Genomic DNA, 21,088 nt, shown 5'->3' with positions numbered 1-21,088 from the left:
GATATGCTTGAGTGAGATTTATGGCATAACTTAGTTCATAGGAATCTAGATCAACTTTCTCTTCTATGAAATATCATGTCAACCAATTACATTGATGACATGATGATTGGACCTAGTGAACAAGAAATAGCAACTACTCTAGACTTATTGGTAAGACATTTGTATGTTAGAGGTTGAGAAATGAATCTGACTAAACTGAGAGTATCTCAGTGAAATTTCTAGGGGTCCAATGGTGTGGGGCCATGTGGAGACATCGCATCTACAGTGAAGGATAAGTTGTTGCATCCTGCCACTCCTACAACCAAGAAAACACAACGCCTAGTGGGCCTCTCACTTCACAGCAAAAAAAAAAAAAAAAAGTCCTGCAACAGGCCTTAGTATTTTGGAGCCAAGCCCTGCCATCCTCTGCAAATAACTACTCTTCTTTCAAGAAACAACTCTTGGCTTGCTACTAGGCCTTAGTAGAGACTGAACACTTAATTGTGGGCCACCAAGTTACCATGTGAGCTGAGCTGCCCATCATGAACAGGGTGTTATCTGACCCACCATGCCAGAAATTTGGGCATGCACAGCGGCACTCCATCATCGAATAGAAGTGATGTATATGTGATTGGCAAGTTATGTGAAGAAGTGATGCAAATGCCCATAATCCTTACTCCTGCTACACTGCCTTCTCTCACCCATGTTCACCTATGGCCCCATGGTACACAATGAGCACCATGATCAGCTGACAAAGGAAGAGAGAACTCATGCTGGGTTTACAGATGGGTCTGCACAATATGCAGCCACCACCCATGAGCAGACAGCGGTGACACTACAGCCCCTTCTCTGAAAACAGCAGTGAAGGGAAATCCTCCCAGTGGGCAGAACTTTGAGCAGGGCACCTCATTGTCCACTTTGCTTGGAAGGAGCAGTGGTCAGACGTGGGATTATATACAGATTCCTGGGCTGTGTCCCATGATTTGGCTAGATGGTCAGGGACTTGGAAAGACATGATTGGAAAATTGGTGCCAAGAAAATATAGGGAAGAGGAACATGGATAGACCTCTCTGAATTTTCAAAAAATATGAAGATATTTGTGTCCCATGTAAATATTCACCAAAATGTGACCCCAGCAGCAGAGGGCTTTAATAATCAAGTAGAGAGAATGACTTGTTCTGTGGAACCAGCCAGCCTCTTTCCCCAGCCATTCCCATCATAACCCAATGGGCTCATGAACAAAGTGGCCATCGTGGCAGGGATAGCGGTCATGCTTAGACTCAGCAACATGCAGTCCCACTCACTAAGGCTGACCTGGCCACGGCCACCACTGAGTGACCAGTCTGCCAGCAGCAGAGACTAACACTGAGTCCTCAATACAGCACCATTCCCCAGGGTGATCAGCTAGCTACCTGATGGCACATTGATTACATTGAACAAAACATCTATTATAGAAGGGGTAGTGTTTTGTTCTCACTGAAACTGACACTAAGCGTGCACATGGATTTGCCTTCTCTGCATCCAGTGCTTCTGCTAAGACTACCATCTGTGGACTTACAGAGTGTCTTATCCACTGTCATGGTATTCCACACATCATTGCTTCCAATCTAGGAACTCACTTCACAGCAAGTGCTGCAATGGGCACATGCTCATGGAATTCACTGGTGTTACCATGTTCCTCACCGTCCTGAGACAGCTGGTTTGACAGGATAGTGGACTGGCCTTTTGAAGACTTAGTTACAGTGCCAGCTAGGTGGCAATACCTTGCAGGGCTGGGGCAAGAATCTGCAGAAGATTGTATATGCTCTGAATCAGTATCCAATGTATAGTGCTGTTTCTCGCATCCACTATTCAGAGATCCAAGAACCAAGGGATGGAAATGGGAGTGGCATCACTCACTCACTGGCATCACTCACTGTTATTATCCCTAGTAATCCATTAGCAAAATTTTTGCTTTCTGCTCCCATGATCTTATGCTCTGCTGGCCTAGAAGTCTTAGTTCCAGAGGGTGAATGCTTCCACCAGGAGACACAAAACTGATTCCACTGAATGGGAAGTTAAGACTGCCACCTGGCCGCTTTGGGCTCTTCAGGCCTCTGAATCAACAGGCAAGGAAGGAAGTAACTGGGCTGACTGGAGTGACTGATCCTGACTACTGAGGAGAAATTGGAGTACTCCTCCACAGTGGAGGTAAGGAAGAGCATGTCTGGGATACGGGAGATCCTTTAGGGCCTCTCTTAGTGATACCATGCCCTGTGATTAAGGTCAATGGAAAACAACAACATCCCAATCCAGGCAGGACTACTAATGGCCCAGACCATTCAGGAATGAAGGTGTGGGTCACTGCATCATGTAAAGAACCACAACTAGCTGAGGTGCTTGCTGAAGGCAAAGGGAATACAGATTTGGTAGCTGAAGAAGAGAGTTAAAATACCAGCTACAACCACATGACCAGTTGTAGAAATGAGGACTGTAATTGTTCTGAATATTTCCTCTTTATTTTGTTATGAATTTGTGTGTGTATATTAAGCAAATATCATTTTTTTCTTTCCTCTCTTATTTCCTTATTATGCAACATAAGACTACTTACTTTATATCATAGTATTTAAGTATTGTTCATTTTACATCATAGTATTTAAGTTACAGGATATCAAGGGGAAGTGTAAACATCCCTCAAGTTCTCTACCTCCTCTTCTGGGGAAAGGGTTAGTATGTTTTCAGTTGTATGTAAGATAGTTGTATCATGTGAGATGGAATTCTGACCTTATTATTATCTTTATTTGGAGATTAAGTATGGTTTATAGAGATGTGTATGGGGGTTAATAAGGGGTGGACTTGAGATGATTAATTTTCTGTGTCAACTTGACTGGGCTGTAGGATGCCCAGGTATCTGGTTAAACATTTTTTCTGAGTGTGTCTGTGAGGATGTTTCCAGAAGAGATTGACATTTGAATTGGTGGACTGAGTAAAGCAGATTGCCATCCCCATCCCCCAATGTATGTGAGGATCAGTCAATCCATCGAGGACCCAAATAGAACAAAAAGCAGAGGAAGTTTGAATTCTCTCTCTCTCTACCTAATTGCTTGAGCTGAGACTGGTCTCCTCCTGACCTTGGAATGAGGCTTAAACCATTGGCACTGCTGGTTCTCAGGCCTTCAGAGTTGAAGTGGAATTTACACCAGGGGTTTTCTGGGTCCGTAGCTTGCAATGGGAGATCATAGGACTTCTTAGCTTTCATACTCACATGAGCCAATTCCTTATAATAAATTATATATATATAATTATAGGGTTCTCTGGAGAACCCTAACTAATACACTCTACTTATATGCACAATATTTATATACACTACTTCTAAAATCAAATGAAAACTGAAGTAGCTATATTAATACCAGACAAAGTAGACTTCAAAACAAAGAATATATCAAAGAGACATTTGACTGGCAACAAATGGGTCAATTTATCAAGAGGACATAATAATCCTAAAAGTTTATGCACCTAAATCCACACAAAAGTTAGAGAGTTCAATACTCTCAATAACTGATAGAACAAGCAGTCTGAAGATCAATAAGGATACAGAAGACTTGAACAACACTACCAACGTGAACTTATTGACATGTGTGGGAACACTCCACTGAACCACAGAAAGCAACTACTTTGCAAGTGCACATGGAACATTCACCAAAATAGACCATATTCTGGGCCATAAAACAAATCTCTACAAATTTAAAAGGATTGAAATCATACAAAGTATGTTCTCTAATCACAGTGGAATTGAACTAGAAATCAATAACAGGAAGATATCTTGAAATCTCCAAAATATTTAGAGAATTAAATGTTATTCAATGAAGAACAAGCCAGTGTTTATTAAAGCTCCACATCCTCAAGATCAAAATCTTGGCAGTCCCATTCCTAGGTGAGTATACCGCTAGACCCATTCAAACACACACACACACACACACACACACACACACACAGAGTAGATTCATGGAGCATTAGAGCTTTAAAAATTTATTTCAATCCATTTTAAAATATCAGTTTGAGAAATTCATCATATTTATACAGCTGAATCTTTCTGAAAAGTTATGGAAATTAACTACTGTGTTTTTATTTCAGTAACCAAATCTTATCTTGAATGTTGGCTTATTTTGAATAGGACCAAGTATTGCAAAAAATTTAGAACCTGTTAACGTCCTATATCAATGAGAAGTGCTATGACCATCTTCAACATATCAGAATAGTGGTTAAGAGTATGATCTACTGAACCAAAGGGATTGGATTTGAATCCTGTTTCCTCCATTTGTTATCTGTGTGAGGTTGGGTAAATCACTTACTTAGCTTCTCTATGCCTCCATTTCCTCATTTGTAAAACGAGACTAATAATAGTACTTATTCCTAGTGTCCTTGAGCTGATTGAATGAGTTAATATAGGTAAAGTGCTCCCAGCAGGTTTAGGTTTAAATATTAATGTTGCTCTTTTCCTGCATTTGTGTCTTTGCAATCCACAGCCCAAGACTGAGTTCCAATGTTCCTTCTCAGAAGAGATGGTATATCCTAGCCTGAGATGCTCGGGACTTGTATTAGGCATTTAAAACACTGTCATTATAATGTAAGAGAAAAATGTCTCCTAGAATATGTAGAGAGAATATATCACGTTCCATAAATTTACTTTGCTCTCTTTACATTATTTGCCAAGATTGCCAAAGGGCAAGCTCGTGAGATAAGATTCCTCACCAACCCACTGGATGAAGCAACAGGTTTGACCAATAAATTACAGTGACTTATGGTCCCTTCTATGGGCTAAATGTGTCCCCTCAAAATTCATATGTTGAAGCCTTAATCCCCAAGGTGATGGTATTTGGAGATGGAACCTTTGGGACATAATTAGGTTTGGATGAGGTCAGAGGTCATAAGGGTAGCGCCCCCATGATAGGATTAGTGCTCTTATAAGAGGAAGGGACCAGAGCTCCCTCTCTTTCCACCATGTGAAGATACAGCAAGAAAGCAGCTGTCTGCAAACCAGGAGGAAGGCCCTCACCAGACACCCAATTTACTGGGACCTTGATCTTGGACTTCCCAGCCTCCAGGACTGTGAGAAATAAATGTTGTTTAAGCCATCCAGTCCGTGGTGTTTTGTTATAGCAGCCAGAACTAAGACATTCGTGTTCTCTCTCCCACCAACATGGGAAAGACTGCTGATCACAGACTAGAATTCCCAGTCTGCATTCCAGGGAACCGTCAGCTGCAGCCAACCCCACTGTTAGAAGCAGGAAAAACAATCTCTTAATAAGCCAGCATCCCAAGATCAACTTTCCCAGAACTTAGCCTTGCTTGTCAATATCGTTTGGATCTCAGCAATTTCTGTTTCTCCCTTAAGTCCTCTGCCTCATTCTCTACTGCAGTTCTCAAGAGCGGGCATCCTCACCCTCCGTCAATCTTCCACAGGGGACATGAGACAAAATCCCCTAACTGGGGGCTTCCCTGGTGGCGCAGTGGGTGGGAATCTGCCTGCCGACGCAGGGGACACGGGTTCGAGCCCTGGTGCGGGAAGATCCCACATGCCGCGGAGCAACTGGGCCCGTGAGCCACAGTTACTGAGCCTGCGCGTCTGGAGCCTGTGCTCCGCAACAAGAGAGGCCGCGATAGTGAGAGGCCCGCGCATCGCGATGAAGAGTGGCCCCCGATTGCCACAACTAGAGAAAGCCCTCGCACAGAAATTAAGACCCAACACAGCCATAAATTAATTAATTAATTAAAAATAAATAAATAAATAAATAAATAAATCCTGATCTAAAATCCCCTAACTGTATTCAAAAGAAAAGAGGGAGAGAATTAAGAGGCCCACACTTCCATGGCACAAAAGATTAGTATTTCAGAATACCTGCCCTGTGGATGTCTCAAGAGAACACTCCCACACTGCACATGAACCTGCCCCTGCCTGGCAAGACACAACTCAAACATAACAGCCACGTGTCCACAGGACAGTAAAGGGACCAGCACTATAGTGAAGCGGGATGAGCACCCCCCTGGGAGGCAGAATAGCCATTTCTGGAGTAAACCAGCTGTGTCACAATGGATAAAAACTGGAAAATGGCCGTTTTATTGAGTGTATACAGCCAGTGTCCTGAGCCACAGCGGGCACAGAACCGTATCGTCAAGTCCCTACCCTCACCAGTCCAGAGGAGGCTTGGGGACCAGATCTCCTCAAAGGTGGCTTTCTCCCACATTTAATGAATCTGTGTACCACGTCCATGGGAAACAGCCAATCATTGCATTTTTAAGACACTCCAGACACTTAGGAAATCTCCTCATCATCCTACCAAAGTATTTAATCCTATGGGGCCACAGTCATCCCATCAGAGAGCTTGTCCAGGTTTACATCGCACCTGACTTCAGCAATTCCCCCCCTCAACACCCTGGTGCTCAGTGTCTGTGCAGAGAAGAGTTTCTGGACTTAGAGTTCAGTGGGGGGCCTTTATGAACTACTGTTATGGTACACACCGGGGTTGCATATGATCTAATAATACACCAATCCTGAGACTTTCATGTTAATCACTTTCGCCTGAGGATGCCTGGTAAAACTTTCCTTTGATGAGAAAATTCCACTTCACTATTACATAAAATTCCTTTGACCTGTCTGTGTTCCCAGCCCACTTGGTCAGCTCATTATTGCATAACAGGCCCTCATCCAGCAGCACATCTGCTTCATTCTTTCAATCAATGCTTCTCTGTCTTGAGCATCATTGATCTGTTATGTACTTGAGGCCCCTCCCCTGGGATTCAGCACCAGCCCCCTCTCATAGGGATGCACGGAAATAACAGTGATAACAGAGTAGTTCTTAATGTTTGTCCTTTCACAGGAAATTGTCCTCAGCCTGTGAATCAAAAAGAACATTTTATTGTTCTTTCTTGTGCCCACCTTTTCACCTTCTGAAACGACAGTCTTCCCATCTAGTCTTGTTAACCCTTGGATGAAAAAAGCAAATTTTTTTACATGATTGATGTGTTGAGGATAAAGCTGGAGCTTTGCCTGACAGGAATAAATAAAAAGACAAATTGTAGGTGCTTTGGTGGTCACAGCAGGGACTCCTATCATGCCATCAGCTTTCTTGTCCCCAAATGTGTGAACTGCCTGAAAGACCAAGGTAATTGAAAAGCATGCATATACCTCGGGTTTCTCAGATATTAACGGAAATTGCCTCCTACTGCGGTTGCTTTCTGGCTCAGTGTTCTGAAAGAGAACAGGTCATTCCATTTCTAGCAAAAGTATTGAATACACTTTAACTAGTCCATCAAGGGAGAAAAGTCTCAGTGGACGGGTGGGTAGCAGGACTAATGCAGCGGCTCAATTCTGCCCCTCCTGTACTAAGGATGCGCCAATCTTTACCCCCCCCCCCATTCTTTTCATTTCTCTTCTCTCCTCTTGTGTCTCCTCCTCCTCTCCTACCTCAGAGAAAGAAAGAGTCGTAGATACACCTGAACACCCTAAGTTTGTAACATCTTCCTTTATCTTCAGATTTATGATGACCACCTTCACTAGCTATTCTGCTCATCTTACAAATAATCCAAACGCCTGTGGTGGGTCAGTATGTGTGTGAGTATGAGGGAGTAAGGAATGTTGGTAGGTATAGAAAAAAATACAGAACAAATGATAAACTGTGGGGTCGGTCCAAACATATTGATGAATCCACATATCTTAACCAAAAGGAAAAGTGATGAATAATTTATGTGCAGCTGTTTCGGGGAATGTTGAGTAAACCAGCCGCTCAGCACCTGCAGCTCTGAGTGGCTATTTAACAACAGGATGGACTCACAAGTCCCATATGAAGCTGAGATTAGCAATGTCCTGCCTTGCTGAGAGGGGGAGCTCTCAATCAAATGAGCCAGTTACCTGGCTTGTTGCTAGGCAACTCAAGAGTTCCAGGGGTCATTTGTCAGATATTCCTCTTGCCACTCCGTGTCCCCACCGTACCCCACCTGAATACCAAGAATATTCCCTCTGTTTCAAGGGACTTACAAGCACCCTGGACCGTTGCTGTTGGGAGGGAGGTTCCATACAGAGCAGTTAGGATGGGGCTCACTAAATCTCAGGGCACTGATAAGCAGCACTTCTGTTGGTCAAGTATTAGGAAATGTGTGGAGTGTCACAAGAAGGCACACTCCGACGCAATTAGGAGACCTTCCAAAGCAGGGTCTCTGCCCAGGTGACTTACAGTGTCCACTGAAAATGTTGAGTGATGGCCAGTAGGATGTGACTGGGCTCCCATGTAGCTCCCTGAAACTGGTCAATGCACCAGCTGATTCCCTCCTCTCCCTCTGTCCCCTGCTAGGTCCAGATGACTTTAACTTCAGCACTTTCTACCTTCTCTTCCAAGGCGAGATCCCAGCCCAGCCCAGGTGTCCCTCACCTGGTCTGAGGCAGAGGGAAGGGCAGATGGGGACATTCTCACACTCCCCCTGCTCTCATTGCAGTCAATTTTCATGGCATAAACAGTCCTCCCAGCTTTCCTCAAAGCCTTCTCTTCAGATGTTCAAGAACTTATTTTGGAAGTTTCAAAACGTGTTTGAAGTCTTAATGTTGAAAGTTACTTTCTTCTTGCAGCCCTGCTGCCACGATCCTAATTTGCGCATAGACAATTGTGAAGGTCTCTGTCCAACTAGAGGAAAAGTCAAGTATAAGGGTGTTTGGAAAACGTAAAAAGGCATGAAATTTCGTATTTCAAGACAGCAACTCTCTGCAACATCATTCACTGGTCCCCTCCTTCTCCACCAACTATTCACTCATCCCTTGGATAGACCTGGAGGACATGATGCTGAATGAAATAAGCCAAATACAAAAAGATAAATTCTGTATAATCTCACTTTTAGGAGGTATCTAAAACAGTCAAACTCATGGAGCAGAGAGTAGAATGGTGGTTGCCAGGGGCTAGGGGCAGGGGAAAATGGGGAGATGATGGTCAAAAGATATCAAGTTTCAGTTATGCAAGATAAATGAGTTCTAGCGATCTACTGTATAGCACAGTGCCTGTAGCTATCAATGCTATAATGTACACTTAAAATTTTCTAACAGGGAAGATCTTACGTTAAGTGTTCTTACCATAATAATAATAATAATGAGGGTGGGAGGAAACTTTGGGAGATGTTGGATACGTTTATGGTCTGGATGGTGGTGATGGTTTCACAGATGTATACTTATCCCCAAAGTCATGTACAGATCTTTACATCTCAATCATACCTCAATAAAGTAGTTTGAAAATTTTAAAAATATAAAAAAGAGCACATTAGCCATCCTTCATGTGAAGTCTTTAAAATTAAACATAACACAGATTTTAAAATTCCAAAGTATAGTCTCTTTAATGAGTTTTTTAATCATTGTCATTTAAACTAAAGTTTCATTGAAATGTATCAGAAAAATACAGAGATATTATTTGTATATAAAAGCGTATTTTAAATTCCATTGAAGCCCACTCATTTCATCACCTACAGCTGTTATTTTGTTTTGATGAAAGATGAACAGGGACTAAATAGAAGGCTAATGCCTCACATGGATCTACCTGTAGAGCCCCCTGAAAAGTCTAGGTGTGTGTCCACATTAGAGAGCGCTGTTCTCCCAAATACACAATCACTCAACGGCTCAGGCACGAATGATGCTTCCTGCAAAAGGAAAGGGGAGGAGGGGGACAGATTGCAGGTCTTGTGTCTGGAAAACACAAGAAAAGCTCCAGAGAGAAGCCTCAATTGTAAATACTTGTTCTCAGACAAGAAAGTAGAAGGTGCCCCTGTGACCATAACTGATGGATTCCACTCTGATAGCAGTGATTCAACCTCCTGACAAGATTAGGGATCTCTAGGTGTGGTGCCTGGGATGGAATAATTGTATCTGCCTTTTTCCATTCAAGGTCCCCTTTGTACTCGGTTTCACTGAGCGAAGCCAGCCTCTCTAATCTTTCTGTTTTTGTAATCAATTTGTAGAGTGTGTTCTTGTCGGTTCTTTTAATCATACTTAAAAGAATCATAGAGCATTCAGATTTCTCTAGTCCAACCCTCTAATTTTCAGATTAAAAAAAAGTCAAGGTCCAGAGAAGTCAGCAATTTTTCCAAGAACATAACAGCTCCTTCAAAGGTTCATCAATAGCCTTCAGCCTGACTGACATTTAAAAAGAGAAGAAAAAGAGGATCTGGATTCAGGTTTGGGAGAACAAAGGGTTGTGTAATTATGCAGGGCCTGGGGATTGCGAGAAGTGTACACGGAGTGGAAGGAGAAAGAATGGGCCCGCGTGCTGAGAAGCTGTCTACAGGGCCGGGCGTGCAGAGGTTCTAACTCGGCCACGCGGCTGCAGGATCGCGAGCAGGCCCACCGGCGCCGGGAGCTACGGGGCTTCGGCGGCGCAGGGCCGGATGCTGGTGACGGAGATGCTCTGTCCTCGGCATCTCAGGACGCCGGCCTCACACTCTGTCATCGTCCGCTCCCTGCCATTCGCCTCCACGCAGACGCTGAACCCTGTTTCCTCGCACTCCGAGGCGGCTCTGCAGACACATTTGCTGCTCTGGGCTGGAAAAAGAAGCGAGAGAGGCTTGGTGGCCCATGGTGGACGCGGGGAAGACAAGGCGCATCACGTCCAAAGTCGTAATGTTTGGTGATTGGAGAGCTATAGACGCTCCTGCCTCGCGTGATGCAATCAACTACCCTCCCCTCTCCCGGACCCCCAGGAAAAGCCGCAGGATTGGGCAAGGGAGGCATTTTGCTCCACTCCGACAGAATAAGCAGGTTTTGAGGCTGCTGCCAGTCTTCCTATCGATGGGACCCCCGCGGAGCGGTTCTCTCCTCCATGTGCTGCACAGGGGGGGCCCAAACCCCCGGTGGGATCCCTCAACGCCCAGACCAAATGCAGAGACCTCAGCAAAGAGCCGGGCGGCGAGGCTCAAACAGAGGGAGACAAAAGAAGGATTAACTTGCTTTGAGAGAGAGAGGGCATGGGATGCAAAAGGCCTCATGTCCCGTAAAGACCCATCAGAAACGAGCCGGGGAGGAAAGCAGTGTGTGCGCTGAAGGTGCGAGGCTGGAACGCACCAGCCAGGCGTCCCCAGAAGGAGGGTAACCAGGTCTGCCAGACCACTGTGGTTACTGCCAAGCCGAAAGTGACCCAGACGCGGCTATATGTGTCATCGTCTCTGCTGCAAATGGGACGGGAGTGAGGGGAAAGGTACCCAGCGGGTACCGGCCAGGAAAAGGAGGGCCTGAGGAGCTAGCAGAGACCTTACAGATCAAGATCGCACAGTCCGGCTCCCAAACTGACAGATGGGGAAACTGAGGACGGTGACTTGGCTCTGGCGACCCAACTCTTCCCCCCGCGGAGGAAGGCTGGCCGGTGCTCATTGTCAAGATCACTGTTAAGTGCTCCCTGGACACGGCACCAGCAAGTATGGAATCACAGCTTGAGAATTTCCTTTCCTATTCTCTTCACATCCTTCTGATTGCTTCTAGGAGAAAGTGTCAGCTTGGCACTGGTGTGCTTTCAACACGCCCCTGACACTTGCTAAACACCCTTTATCACAAGGAAGCATCATCCTCCAAGCTTTGAGCAGCATCTGGCTAGAATCTCCTACCTTGTTTTGTTTCATTGTATGTATTTTCATGGTTACCTAATATTTAAGGCAAGGGACATTTCCTATTAAAGATGTGATATAAAAAAGTTTCTTCTTTTAAAAATTGTTATTTTTATGGGAGTCTGTTTCTTTTTCAATGGGTACATAGTATGGATAATACAAGGACAGAGCAAAAATCATGCAGGTGGAACGTGATGTTTGGGAGGACATTCAGACCGTCAGGGAGAGTTCTTGCTCCACCCCCTCCCCGGGGAAGGCAGTGGTGGAGGATAGTTCATGCTCAGACCAGTCGGAGTCTTTGACACCCTCAGGGATGTGCTTTGATCTGCTGCTAAACTAGAAAGCTACATGTTTGAAAACTTCACTCCTATTACTTTAGCATTTTTATAGTTACAAATATGAAATGCCCCTTACCATCACATTTTCCCCATAGTGGACACGCACCGCAAGCTTTCTCAGCTGAGGCAGGTAGAGTACAGGTCTCCCTACCAGCAACAGTGTAATTTCTACCCTGACATTGGAGAACATGTATCTTGCAAACTGTCAGAGGCAGTATCCTTTTGCTTCTCTCATCTCGAGCACATACATCCAAGGAGGATCTGAAACAAATTTTTTAAATTACTTTATTTACAAGATTTTCTTTCTTCAAAGCTGAGAATGAGAAGTGAAGGGTGAGGCTCTGGGTTCAGTGCCTCAGATGTTGTCACCTACAGCAAAAAGATGGAACAGAAATGCAAATGCCCCTCATTACTAGGGCCCAACCCCCTCCAATCTTCAAAATGAACATATTTTGCTCTTTATTTCCTCACAAGTTTTACAAGCTTAGATATCTAGTGTCAATGTAGTTTCATCTAGAACAGACCAGATACAGCAAATTAGAAGAGAAGGCAACGTCTGCTAGCCACAGCTGGTAGATTGACGACAAAGAAGGAGACAGAAAATTAGCAAAGATCAAAACACTCAGAGGAATGGTAGTCAAATGGGACCACTGACTGCAGAAGAAAGTACCTCCTCCCAGGCCAGCAGCCCTGAGAGTTCAGGTCCATATTATAGCATTATCCACAGCTGATGACTGAATCCTCACGGGAAAATGAACTCTATTTTTCAGTGCTATTTTTAGAGTACCTACGTTTAGAAATATCTCCATAATATGGGTTACTTTTTCTCGTATGCATTGGTGTTAAAATAGTGCCAACTATTTGAAATATCACTAATAAAAACAACCACATTTCTGAATGCTGATGGGTAAGGAAACAATTACTGTAGTGAAACCCTAGACAACAAGGCATTTTTGAATAGTAAACAGAATCTATATTTACTTATATATTTAGCTCTAATGTTTACTTCTCTGACCAAGAGTTAAATTTATTTGGACATTTACATAACAGAAACAAATCCTAGTATCTCTTTTTTATCTGTTTATTTAAACTTTAAATAGAAGTACTCAGAACTGTTTAAAGGGCAGAGAACTTACAAGGCCATCTATCTTGTTATCAGTATCTGATGTTAAAACTCTTACCGAAAAAAAAAAAAAAAAAAAAAAAAAAAACTCTTACCGTATTTATAAACAGGCTGCAGATAAACTCAATGAATCAGAGAAGTTGGAAAGAGGATGAAAGTGAGTCAAAGTAAACAATGATTAATAGAGAATAACAGCACAGTCAGAAGATTCTGGGCTGACCATTTCCATTTATGCTATTCAGTTTTATGCTCTCCTTCACATGAGAAGTTACTTCTTATAAGATACCACCATAGTCATCATTACCCAATGTAGGTGTTCAAGGAGATGTGTTTTGGTGACCATACTAATTGAAAGCCAAGTAATTGGCTAATAATTTGTGTTTTGATTCTTAACCTTAAAGATGGCCAGTAAGCCCTGGGGACTGGATATCTTTCATTTGCCTCTCCAGATTCACCCTCCACTCTTCTCCACCCTGCCTGGGAGGCTGACACGTATGGACCACATCAATAGACTTCCTTGTCCTCTAGCTTCAGGGGTGTTTGATCAATGGGGGAGTCTGGCAAGAGACTGGAGGGAGAGAAGAGGGTACAATGGGGGGTTTTATTCCCCTGGCTCACTGCTGGGGATCTCTGAGGTCCCCAAATGAGGGACTCAACTCCTCATCTAGCCCTCTGTCAACAGGTTTTCCTAAGTGCTCCTCTCTCACACCGTCTGGCTTGGGCATGGAGATACTATAAACCCGAACTGCTACCATCGCAGGAGTACTGCCCTGTGGCTTGCAGTTTTCTTTACTCTGCCCACATTTCTGTAAATAGTACCACCAGTAAACCTCCTCTTGTCCCAATTTAATCATGCCATCTGTATCCAACATCCAGTAATTACTTCAGGTATCTTTCTACAATGGAGTGATTTCAAGTGCGGTGGTGTTCTTAGAATGCAAATCTAAGAAATAAACATATTTCAAGAATCAGTAAAGCAGCTGCTTTTGTTTCTCTTGGTATCTTTAAGAGTTTATGTCTCATGGGAATTTCAGCCCTAATCTCCTCAAGCTCTAAATCCTCAGGTGACGGTTTTGTCATTTTGCCCCATTTTATGTAGAGAACAAGCAATCTCAAGCAGTCCTTCAGCCTTTCTCACCAGCCAGATTAGAACACTGCCTAATGCCACCAATGGTCAGCCCTGGTGACCCAGGCAAATAACAAGCAGCAAATGGACTGGATTGAAATGCAAAGACCCTTAACCCATGGTAAGTAACACCTTTGAGCTAACAGAGACTAGCATCTAAGAAATCATCCCATATATTTTTTTAATTTAATTATTATTTTTTAACTTTTTATTTTATATTGGAGTATAGTTTATTAAAAATGTGTTAGTTTCAGGTGTACAGCAAACTGATTCAGTTATACATTATACACGTATCTATTCTTTTTCAAATTCTTTTCCCATTTAGGTTGTTATATAATACTGAGCAGAGTTCCCTGTGCTATACAGAAGGTCCGTGTTGGTTACCTATTTTAAATACAGCAGTGTGTACATGTCAATCCCAAACTCCCTAACTATCCTTCCTCTGCACCCTTCCCCCCGGTAACTATAAGTTCGTTCTCTAAGTCCGTGAGTCTGTTTCTATTTTGTAAATAAGTTCATTTGTACCAATTTTTTTTTTTAGATTCCGCATATAAGTGATATCATACGATATTTGTCTTTCTCTGTCTGACTTACTTCAGTTAGTATGACAATCTCTAGGTCCATCCATGTTGCTTCAAATGGCATTAAGAAATCATCCCATCTATTTTAAATAAAATAAAACAGAGAAGAAGACAGAGCTTACCCACATTCATAAGGCATTTTACAAACACATCTTGAATTCTGCAGTTTCTCCCAGCGCTGACATTCAGGCACTTCCGGTGCCAAAGGGGCATCTAAAAGAAAACGATAATGGAGAGGCGATCATTAGGTGAAAAGCTTCTTTATAGCAAACAAGGTATTATTTTAATTGTTGAACCAGGCTCTGTAATAGTCTCAACTGCAACAAGTTTGTACAGTAAAAAATAAAGCTATAAAGCATTTTACAAGAGCTAGAGCGTTCCTAGGACCACCCAATCTCATTGGTCATAATAGCCACCATTTCCTGAGCATTTACTCTTGGCCCTGCCCTTTTTATACATTGTGATATTTAATCCCCTTAATGAATGCCCGTTTAAGAGATGAGGAAACTAGGAGTCAGAAAAGTTAGGAAATTCATGCTAGTTAACAAATTGGCCAAGCCAGGATTGAAGTCCATGTTTGTCTGAATTGAAGGCCCATAGAGTAGGCCCCCTTTCATCAAGTACATGGGGGTTTAAAAACTGTTTGTTATGTGGACGCATTTTGCCCACTGTGCCTATAATGAGACAGAAAGCATACCATCACTTGACCTATACAAGAAGAACTCTCAGTATCTCAAGAACAACTATAATAACCTCTTACATGTAAATGTCCAAGTGGTCTCCCCTCAACAGTGACTAAATGTCTGGAGGTACTTACATTAATAAAATCCTTTCCTTTATTTTATGTTTCCTACAAACTGATAGAAAGCCAATCATCATTCCAGTTTTGACAGGAAAACACTTTGGTCCAACTTACAAGAGCATAATTTGCCATGGCCTAGGCTACGCCTGCCTACAACGTGAACAGTCTACACCACCCTGCAATTTCCACCTCCTGCCAGCTTCATTACAATGGAATTCAGTGGCATATACTTTTGCATCATAAAACTAGCTACCTGCTGGATATATCTATAAAGGTCATTTGTCTGAAGGATGTGTTTTTATGGGTGCACAAACTATGGAATACTTCCTTACTTCAGAAAACATAAGAGCTTTAGACATAACAGGAAAATCTCATGAACAAGGAAGGCATAAACTTGTAAAAATGGTAGCAAGGTGAAGTATGCCTGCCGTGTCCAGCAAGGTCTCTAGCAAGTACTTATTCTTTAAACATTTTCTTTGAAATGGTATTATCTTTTTTTTTTTATACAGCAGGTTCTTATTAGTCATCAATTTTATACACATCAGTGTATACATGTCAATCCCAATCGCCCAGTTTGAAATGGTATTATCTTAAATGCAACGTAGTATCCTGAATTGGATCCTAGACCATGAAAAGGATATCGGTGGAAAAACTGGTGATGTATGAATAGAGTCTGTAGGGTAGTCAATAGTATGGTACTATTTAATATTAATGTCTTAGTTTTGACCAACTAAATTGTGTCAAGGTATGTAAGGTGTTAATATTATGGGAAGATGGGTAAAGGGTATATGGAAACTATACTTGCAAACTTTCTGAAATCCTAAGTAATTCCAAAATAAAATATTTTAATGGTATTATCTAGATCAATGCTTCTCAACCAGGGGCAAATGTTTGCTCCCCAGGGGACATTTGGCAATGTCAACAGACATTTTTGGTTGTCACCCCTGTGAGACACTACTGGCATCTAGTGAGCAGAGACCAGGGATTCTGCCAAACATCTGATAAGGCACAGGACAGGCTCCCACAACAAAGAATTATCAGGCCCCAAATTCCAGTAGTGCTGGGGTTGGGAAAGTCTGATCTAAATGGACCAAAACTGAAGTTCAGTGATTAAGCCATGTACATTAGTTCTGCATTATTATTAGCAGTTTATTTACTAACCGTTCATAAGGATAGAATCTCAGATTTTAAATATTTTCTAAAAGTTATTATAACTTCTTTGCGGAAAATCGCTTGTAGAATTACCTAGACCAAAGACTTTTGCATTTAAAAAGAATATAGCTTTGTTATCTTCATGGCTTGACTAACCAAGTAAACACACTCTTAGCACCCACCTACAGTATGTACGTTTACTATTTTAAAATCAAATATCTTCACATCAAGACTAAGTACTGATGCGGGTGTGGATAAATAACAGGCTAGTGTTTAACGGATACAGAGTTTCAGTTTGGGAAGATGGAAAAGCTCTGGAGACGGATGACAGTGATGGTTGAACAATAATGGGAATGTACTTAATGCTACTGAATTGCATATTTTTAAATGGTTAAAATGGTAAATTGTATGTTGTGTATATTTTACCACAATATAAAAAAGACTAAATACTTTTACATCAGGTATTTTAAAACTCTGGAGGCTGACAAACCTGGAAGTTTTGGTTTGTTTTAGGCTTATTTTAAGGGTAGTTATTATTGTTATCTAAGTCTTCCGAAAAACACACGGGTCTGAAAAACATCCTTAATTAAAACCTTAATAGGATTTGCTGCTGAGTGGGAGAAAATTCATACCAAATGTGTTATAAAGTGACTGAAAAAGACATTTCAGAAAAAAACAAGTATATAAAGTATATAATCTCATTTGGAAGAAAAGAGCAACCTCATCAACTGTACATTGTTCTCCTTAATTTTAGCATTATTGGTACAGGTCCATTACTTTATCCCAAATAAACTCATAGTTATACTTCAGTGCATATAGAAAACAAAGCAGCTGTCTCTGCTCTGACAGCTACAGAGCATGTGAGAACAGGCAGGGCAGCCATTCCACTGGACACGCAGCCCTCGCATTCTGTCCTCTGTGATCTATTTAACACAATCAGTCACAGACTGCTCCATCAGTCACACAGCCTGCTCTCTTTTCAATTGTGAAGATCGAATTCACCTAATATTACTACTCACGGAATCAACTACTTCATCTTCACCATAGAAGCCAAATTTCAGCATTGAATTAAAAATTATTTACTCAAGAAATAAGAATATCATATAAAATAGAATGCAAGTGTGATTTTCTTCTTTCTTGTTTTTAATTGTTACGAACATAATATTTTCCATTTCTTAAAAAAAATGTAAACAAAGAAGAAAGAGGAGGTTATTTTGAAAACAAATCTATCCCATTTTAAGTATCTCTAAAAGAAATAGTTTGGCTTTCTAAATCTCTTCCTGCCGTAGCTTCTTAAAAGACCATTTTATACCAATGGACTTATTTACAAAACAGAAATAGAGTCACAGATGTAGAAAACAAACTTATGGTTATCAGGGGGAAAGGGGTGAGAGAGATAAATTGGGAGATTGGGATTGACATATACACACTACTATATATAAAATAGGTAACTAATAAGGACCTACTGTACAGCACCAGGAACTCTACTTAATACTCTGTAATGGCTTATATGGGAAAGTAATCCAAAAAAGAGTGGATATATGTATATGTATAACTGATTCACTTTGCTGTATACCCAAAACTAACACAACATTGTAAATCAACTATACTCCAATAAACATTTTTTTTAAAAACTATTTTAATTCGCCATGTGTTCAAAATGCTGGATATTTGGATTTCTACCAATAAGAACAACTTCACAAACCACAATACTTTTCCTTCAATAACTCTGCTTTGCAGGGTTATATGTAAGTGCTTTTAAATTTTCAATTTCAATAGCACTAATAAACTCTAAGAGCCCAAAAATGAAACATACAGAATTTTATATAAATTATGATCTCAACTCTGTACTTCATAAAAGTACATTTTTAAAAATCAGGAGGAAACCAGAAATCAGCTTTTAGAAATTCTTTATTTTCTTGGCACCTTAACAAATATAAAGCTAATCTTTGATATGAAGGATTTAAGTTAAAATTTCAGAATCACCAGGGCTATTCTTGCCTTTCCTTGAATTCTGTGAGTCTATCTGTGCCATGTGCAAAAAAGTCTGTTACCCACTCTATGAACTGACCTCCTTCTTGCAGCAGGGCAGGGATGGAGGGGATGACTCCGTTATGGAGGTTCAGTGCCTTGAGACACTGCCGCAAGGACTCTCATTCCCTGAGCGTACGTGTCCTTGGACAGACCCAAGAGCCACTCACCTTTCTGCACACACTGGACGTTCTTCATCTCAGGGCTCCACTTAAGGCTGGATCCGCAGAGAAATGTCGAAGGACTTTCTAAGGACCTGCCACCTGAACAGGAAAAGGTCACCTTCTCACCAACGGTGTAGAAAGGTTTGTGGGGATGACTCTGTATGCCATCCATCAGTGCAGGTAGAACGCAGGCAATTTCTAAAGAGAAAAGAGAGAATACAAGGGTCACTGCTTTCCTAAACCATCTTTTAAAAAAAAGGTGACAGCCTTGAATGGTGCTGATACACTTGTTCTGCTTTTTCTAATTAGAGGACAAGGAGGAAGAGGTGAGTTCACTCTTAGGATGCCCTGAAAGACATATCCCAACATGCCTGGCATGTTAATGACATGAATGACTGAAGGCCAAAACAGTTCCCACTCTCTCACCCCTGCCCTCAAAGCCATGTGACAACTTAAAATGAATAAGCTTTTTGGAGTCCTGAAGTCCAGCCTGCTGTTAAAACCAGACTTTTTACAGCTGCTACTTCTTTTTTTTTTTTTTTTTTTAAAGCCTGTGTTTTGTTTTGTTTTGTTTTTTTAAGTTTTTAATTAATTATTTATTTATTTTTGGCTGTGTTGGGTCTTCGTTTCTGTGCGAGGGCTTTCTCCAGTTGCGGCAAGTGGGGGCCACTCTTCATCGCGGTGCGCGGGCCTCTCACTATTGCGGCCTCTCTTGTTGCGGAGCACAGGCTCCAGACGCGCAGGCTCAGTAGCTGTGGCTCACGGGCCTAGTTGCTCTGCGGCATGTGGGATCTTCCCAGACCAGGGCTCGAACCCGTGTGCCCTGCATTGGCAGGCAGATTCTCAACCACTGCGCCACCAAGGAAGCCCCAGCTGCTACTTCTTGTCTGGTGAAGTCCCACTAGAATTTTCCCAAGAGTTGTGTTCATTTGCATATCATTAGCATGTACCCAATTAGATATTTTGCTATCTGAAATCTTTAAAGAACCACCTTTAACCTTGCAACCATAAAAGTGTTAAATCATTTTTGGTTTCCCAGTTCTATCTTTTCTTATTCCATTACATTCATTAGCTCAAATCTTCTACTTGAAAAAACAACAAGGAGAAAAATGAGAAACATGCATAGTCATGGAAAGCGAGTCAGAATTCATGATTAAAAAAAAAAAAAAAAAAAAAAAAATCTTGGGCTTCCCTGGTGGCGCAGTGGTTGAGAATCTGCCTGCCAAGGCAGGGGACACGAGTTCGAGCCCTGGTCTGGGAAGATCCCACATGCCGCGGAGCAACTGGGCCCGTGAGCCACAACTACTGAGCCTGCGCGTCTGGAGCCTATGCTCTGCAACAAGAGAGGCCGCGATAGTGAGAGGCCCGCGCACCGCGATGAAGAGTGGCCCCCGTTCGCGCAACTAGAGAAAGCCCTCGCACAGAAACGAAGACCCAACACAGCCAAAAATAAATTAATAAATTAATAAATTTTAAAAAAAAAGTATATTAAAAAAAAAAATCTTGCCAATCTCTCTAGTGGACTTTGGACAATATTCTACAAAGTACTGCTTTATTTTTGCACCATTTTAATCAGAAAATCCATTCATTCATTCAAAATCAGCATTTATTGAGTGTTTATATTTTGCCAAATATGTTGTGTGCTACTAGGGACACAAAACACTAGTCACATAATCTGCCTTCAAAAAGCTAATAATTTAGCATCAGATTTGTTTATTTCTGGCCATGACACATTTGCTGGTTTCACACTAATGCTCCCACTAAGACATATAGAAAGGCTGTACAAAGTTAAAAGAAAAAGTATTTCGGAGAGCATCAGACAACAATCAGAGCAGTGGAAATTTGAAGGCCCAAGACTCTAGAAAAAGGGAAGTCTAAAGTAGTGATTACAACGTTTGGTAATGCTTTTGCCCTTGAGGTTATTTGTAAATTTGAAAAAAAACATTTTTTTTTTAATGTGCTGAAGGGCTGCTAAACTAAGGAGAAAGCTGCAGCTCAGAGGCTGAATAGCTGCATAGAGTTTTTAGCAGTCTCACAGGGCTAGGAGACCAAAAATTAGAGTCCAGTCCTGTTACAAAGGAGGAGCCTCAGTAGAAAACCCATACTTTCCCTTATGATCCCTTAATGGATACAACCTAAGATAAAGGTAAACCAGACATAAACAAGCCTTGTTCTTGCCAGAAACAAA

General features: G+C 41.8%; 1 protein-coding gene across 2 annotated transcripts in view; it reads right to left on the bottom strand.

The window, feature by feature from the left end:
* Window positions 1-9,303: 9,303 nt before the first annotated feature.
* The window catches only part of C7 (complement C7), a 52,099-nt gene continuing 40,314 nt past the window's right edge, over window positions 9,304-21,088 (bottom strand). Inside the window, exons 15-18 of one of the 2 annotated variants that reach the window (XM_061189221.1) lie at window positions 18,907-19,098; window positions 14,874-14,964; window positions 12,028-12,182; window positions 9,304-10,528 (exon numbers count right to left, since the gene is read on the bottom strand). In XM_061189221.1, coding sequence (XP_061045204.1) covers window positions 10,347-10,528; window positions 12,028-12,182; window positions 14,874-14,964; window positions 18,907-19,098 — 620 coding nt within the window. In that variant the 3' untranslated portion in view covers window positions 9,304-10,346. Of the gene's footprint in view, window positions 10,529-11,997; window positions 12,183-14,873; window positions 14,965-18,906; window positions 19,099-21,088 lie in introns of both variants that reach the window. The other variant, XM_061189220.1, reaches the window with a different exon arrangement.

The sequence above is a fragment of the Eubalaena glacialis genome, chromosome 4 (genome assembly GCF_028564815.1).
Source record: "Eubalaena glacialis isolate mEubGla1 chromosome 4, mEubGla1.1.hap2.+ XY, whole genome shotgun sequence".
NCBI classification, from domain to species: domain Eukaryota; kingdom Metazoa; phylum Chordata; class Mammalia; order Artiodactyla; family Balaenidae; genus Eubalaena; species Eubalaena glacialis.
Note: the sequence above shows the minus strand (reverse complement) of the source record. Positions and strands in the feature narration are given on the sequence as shown.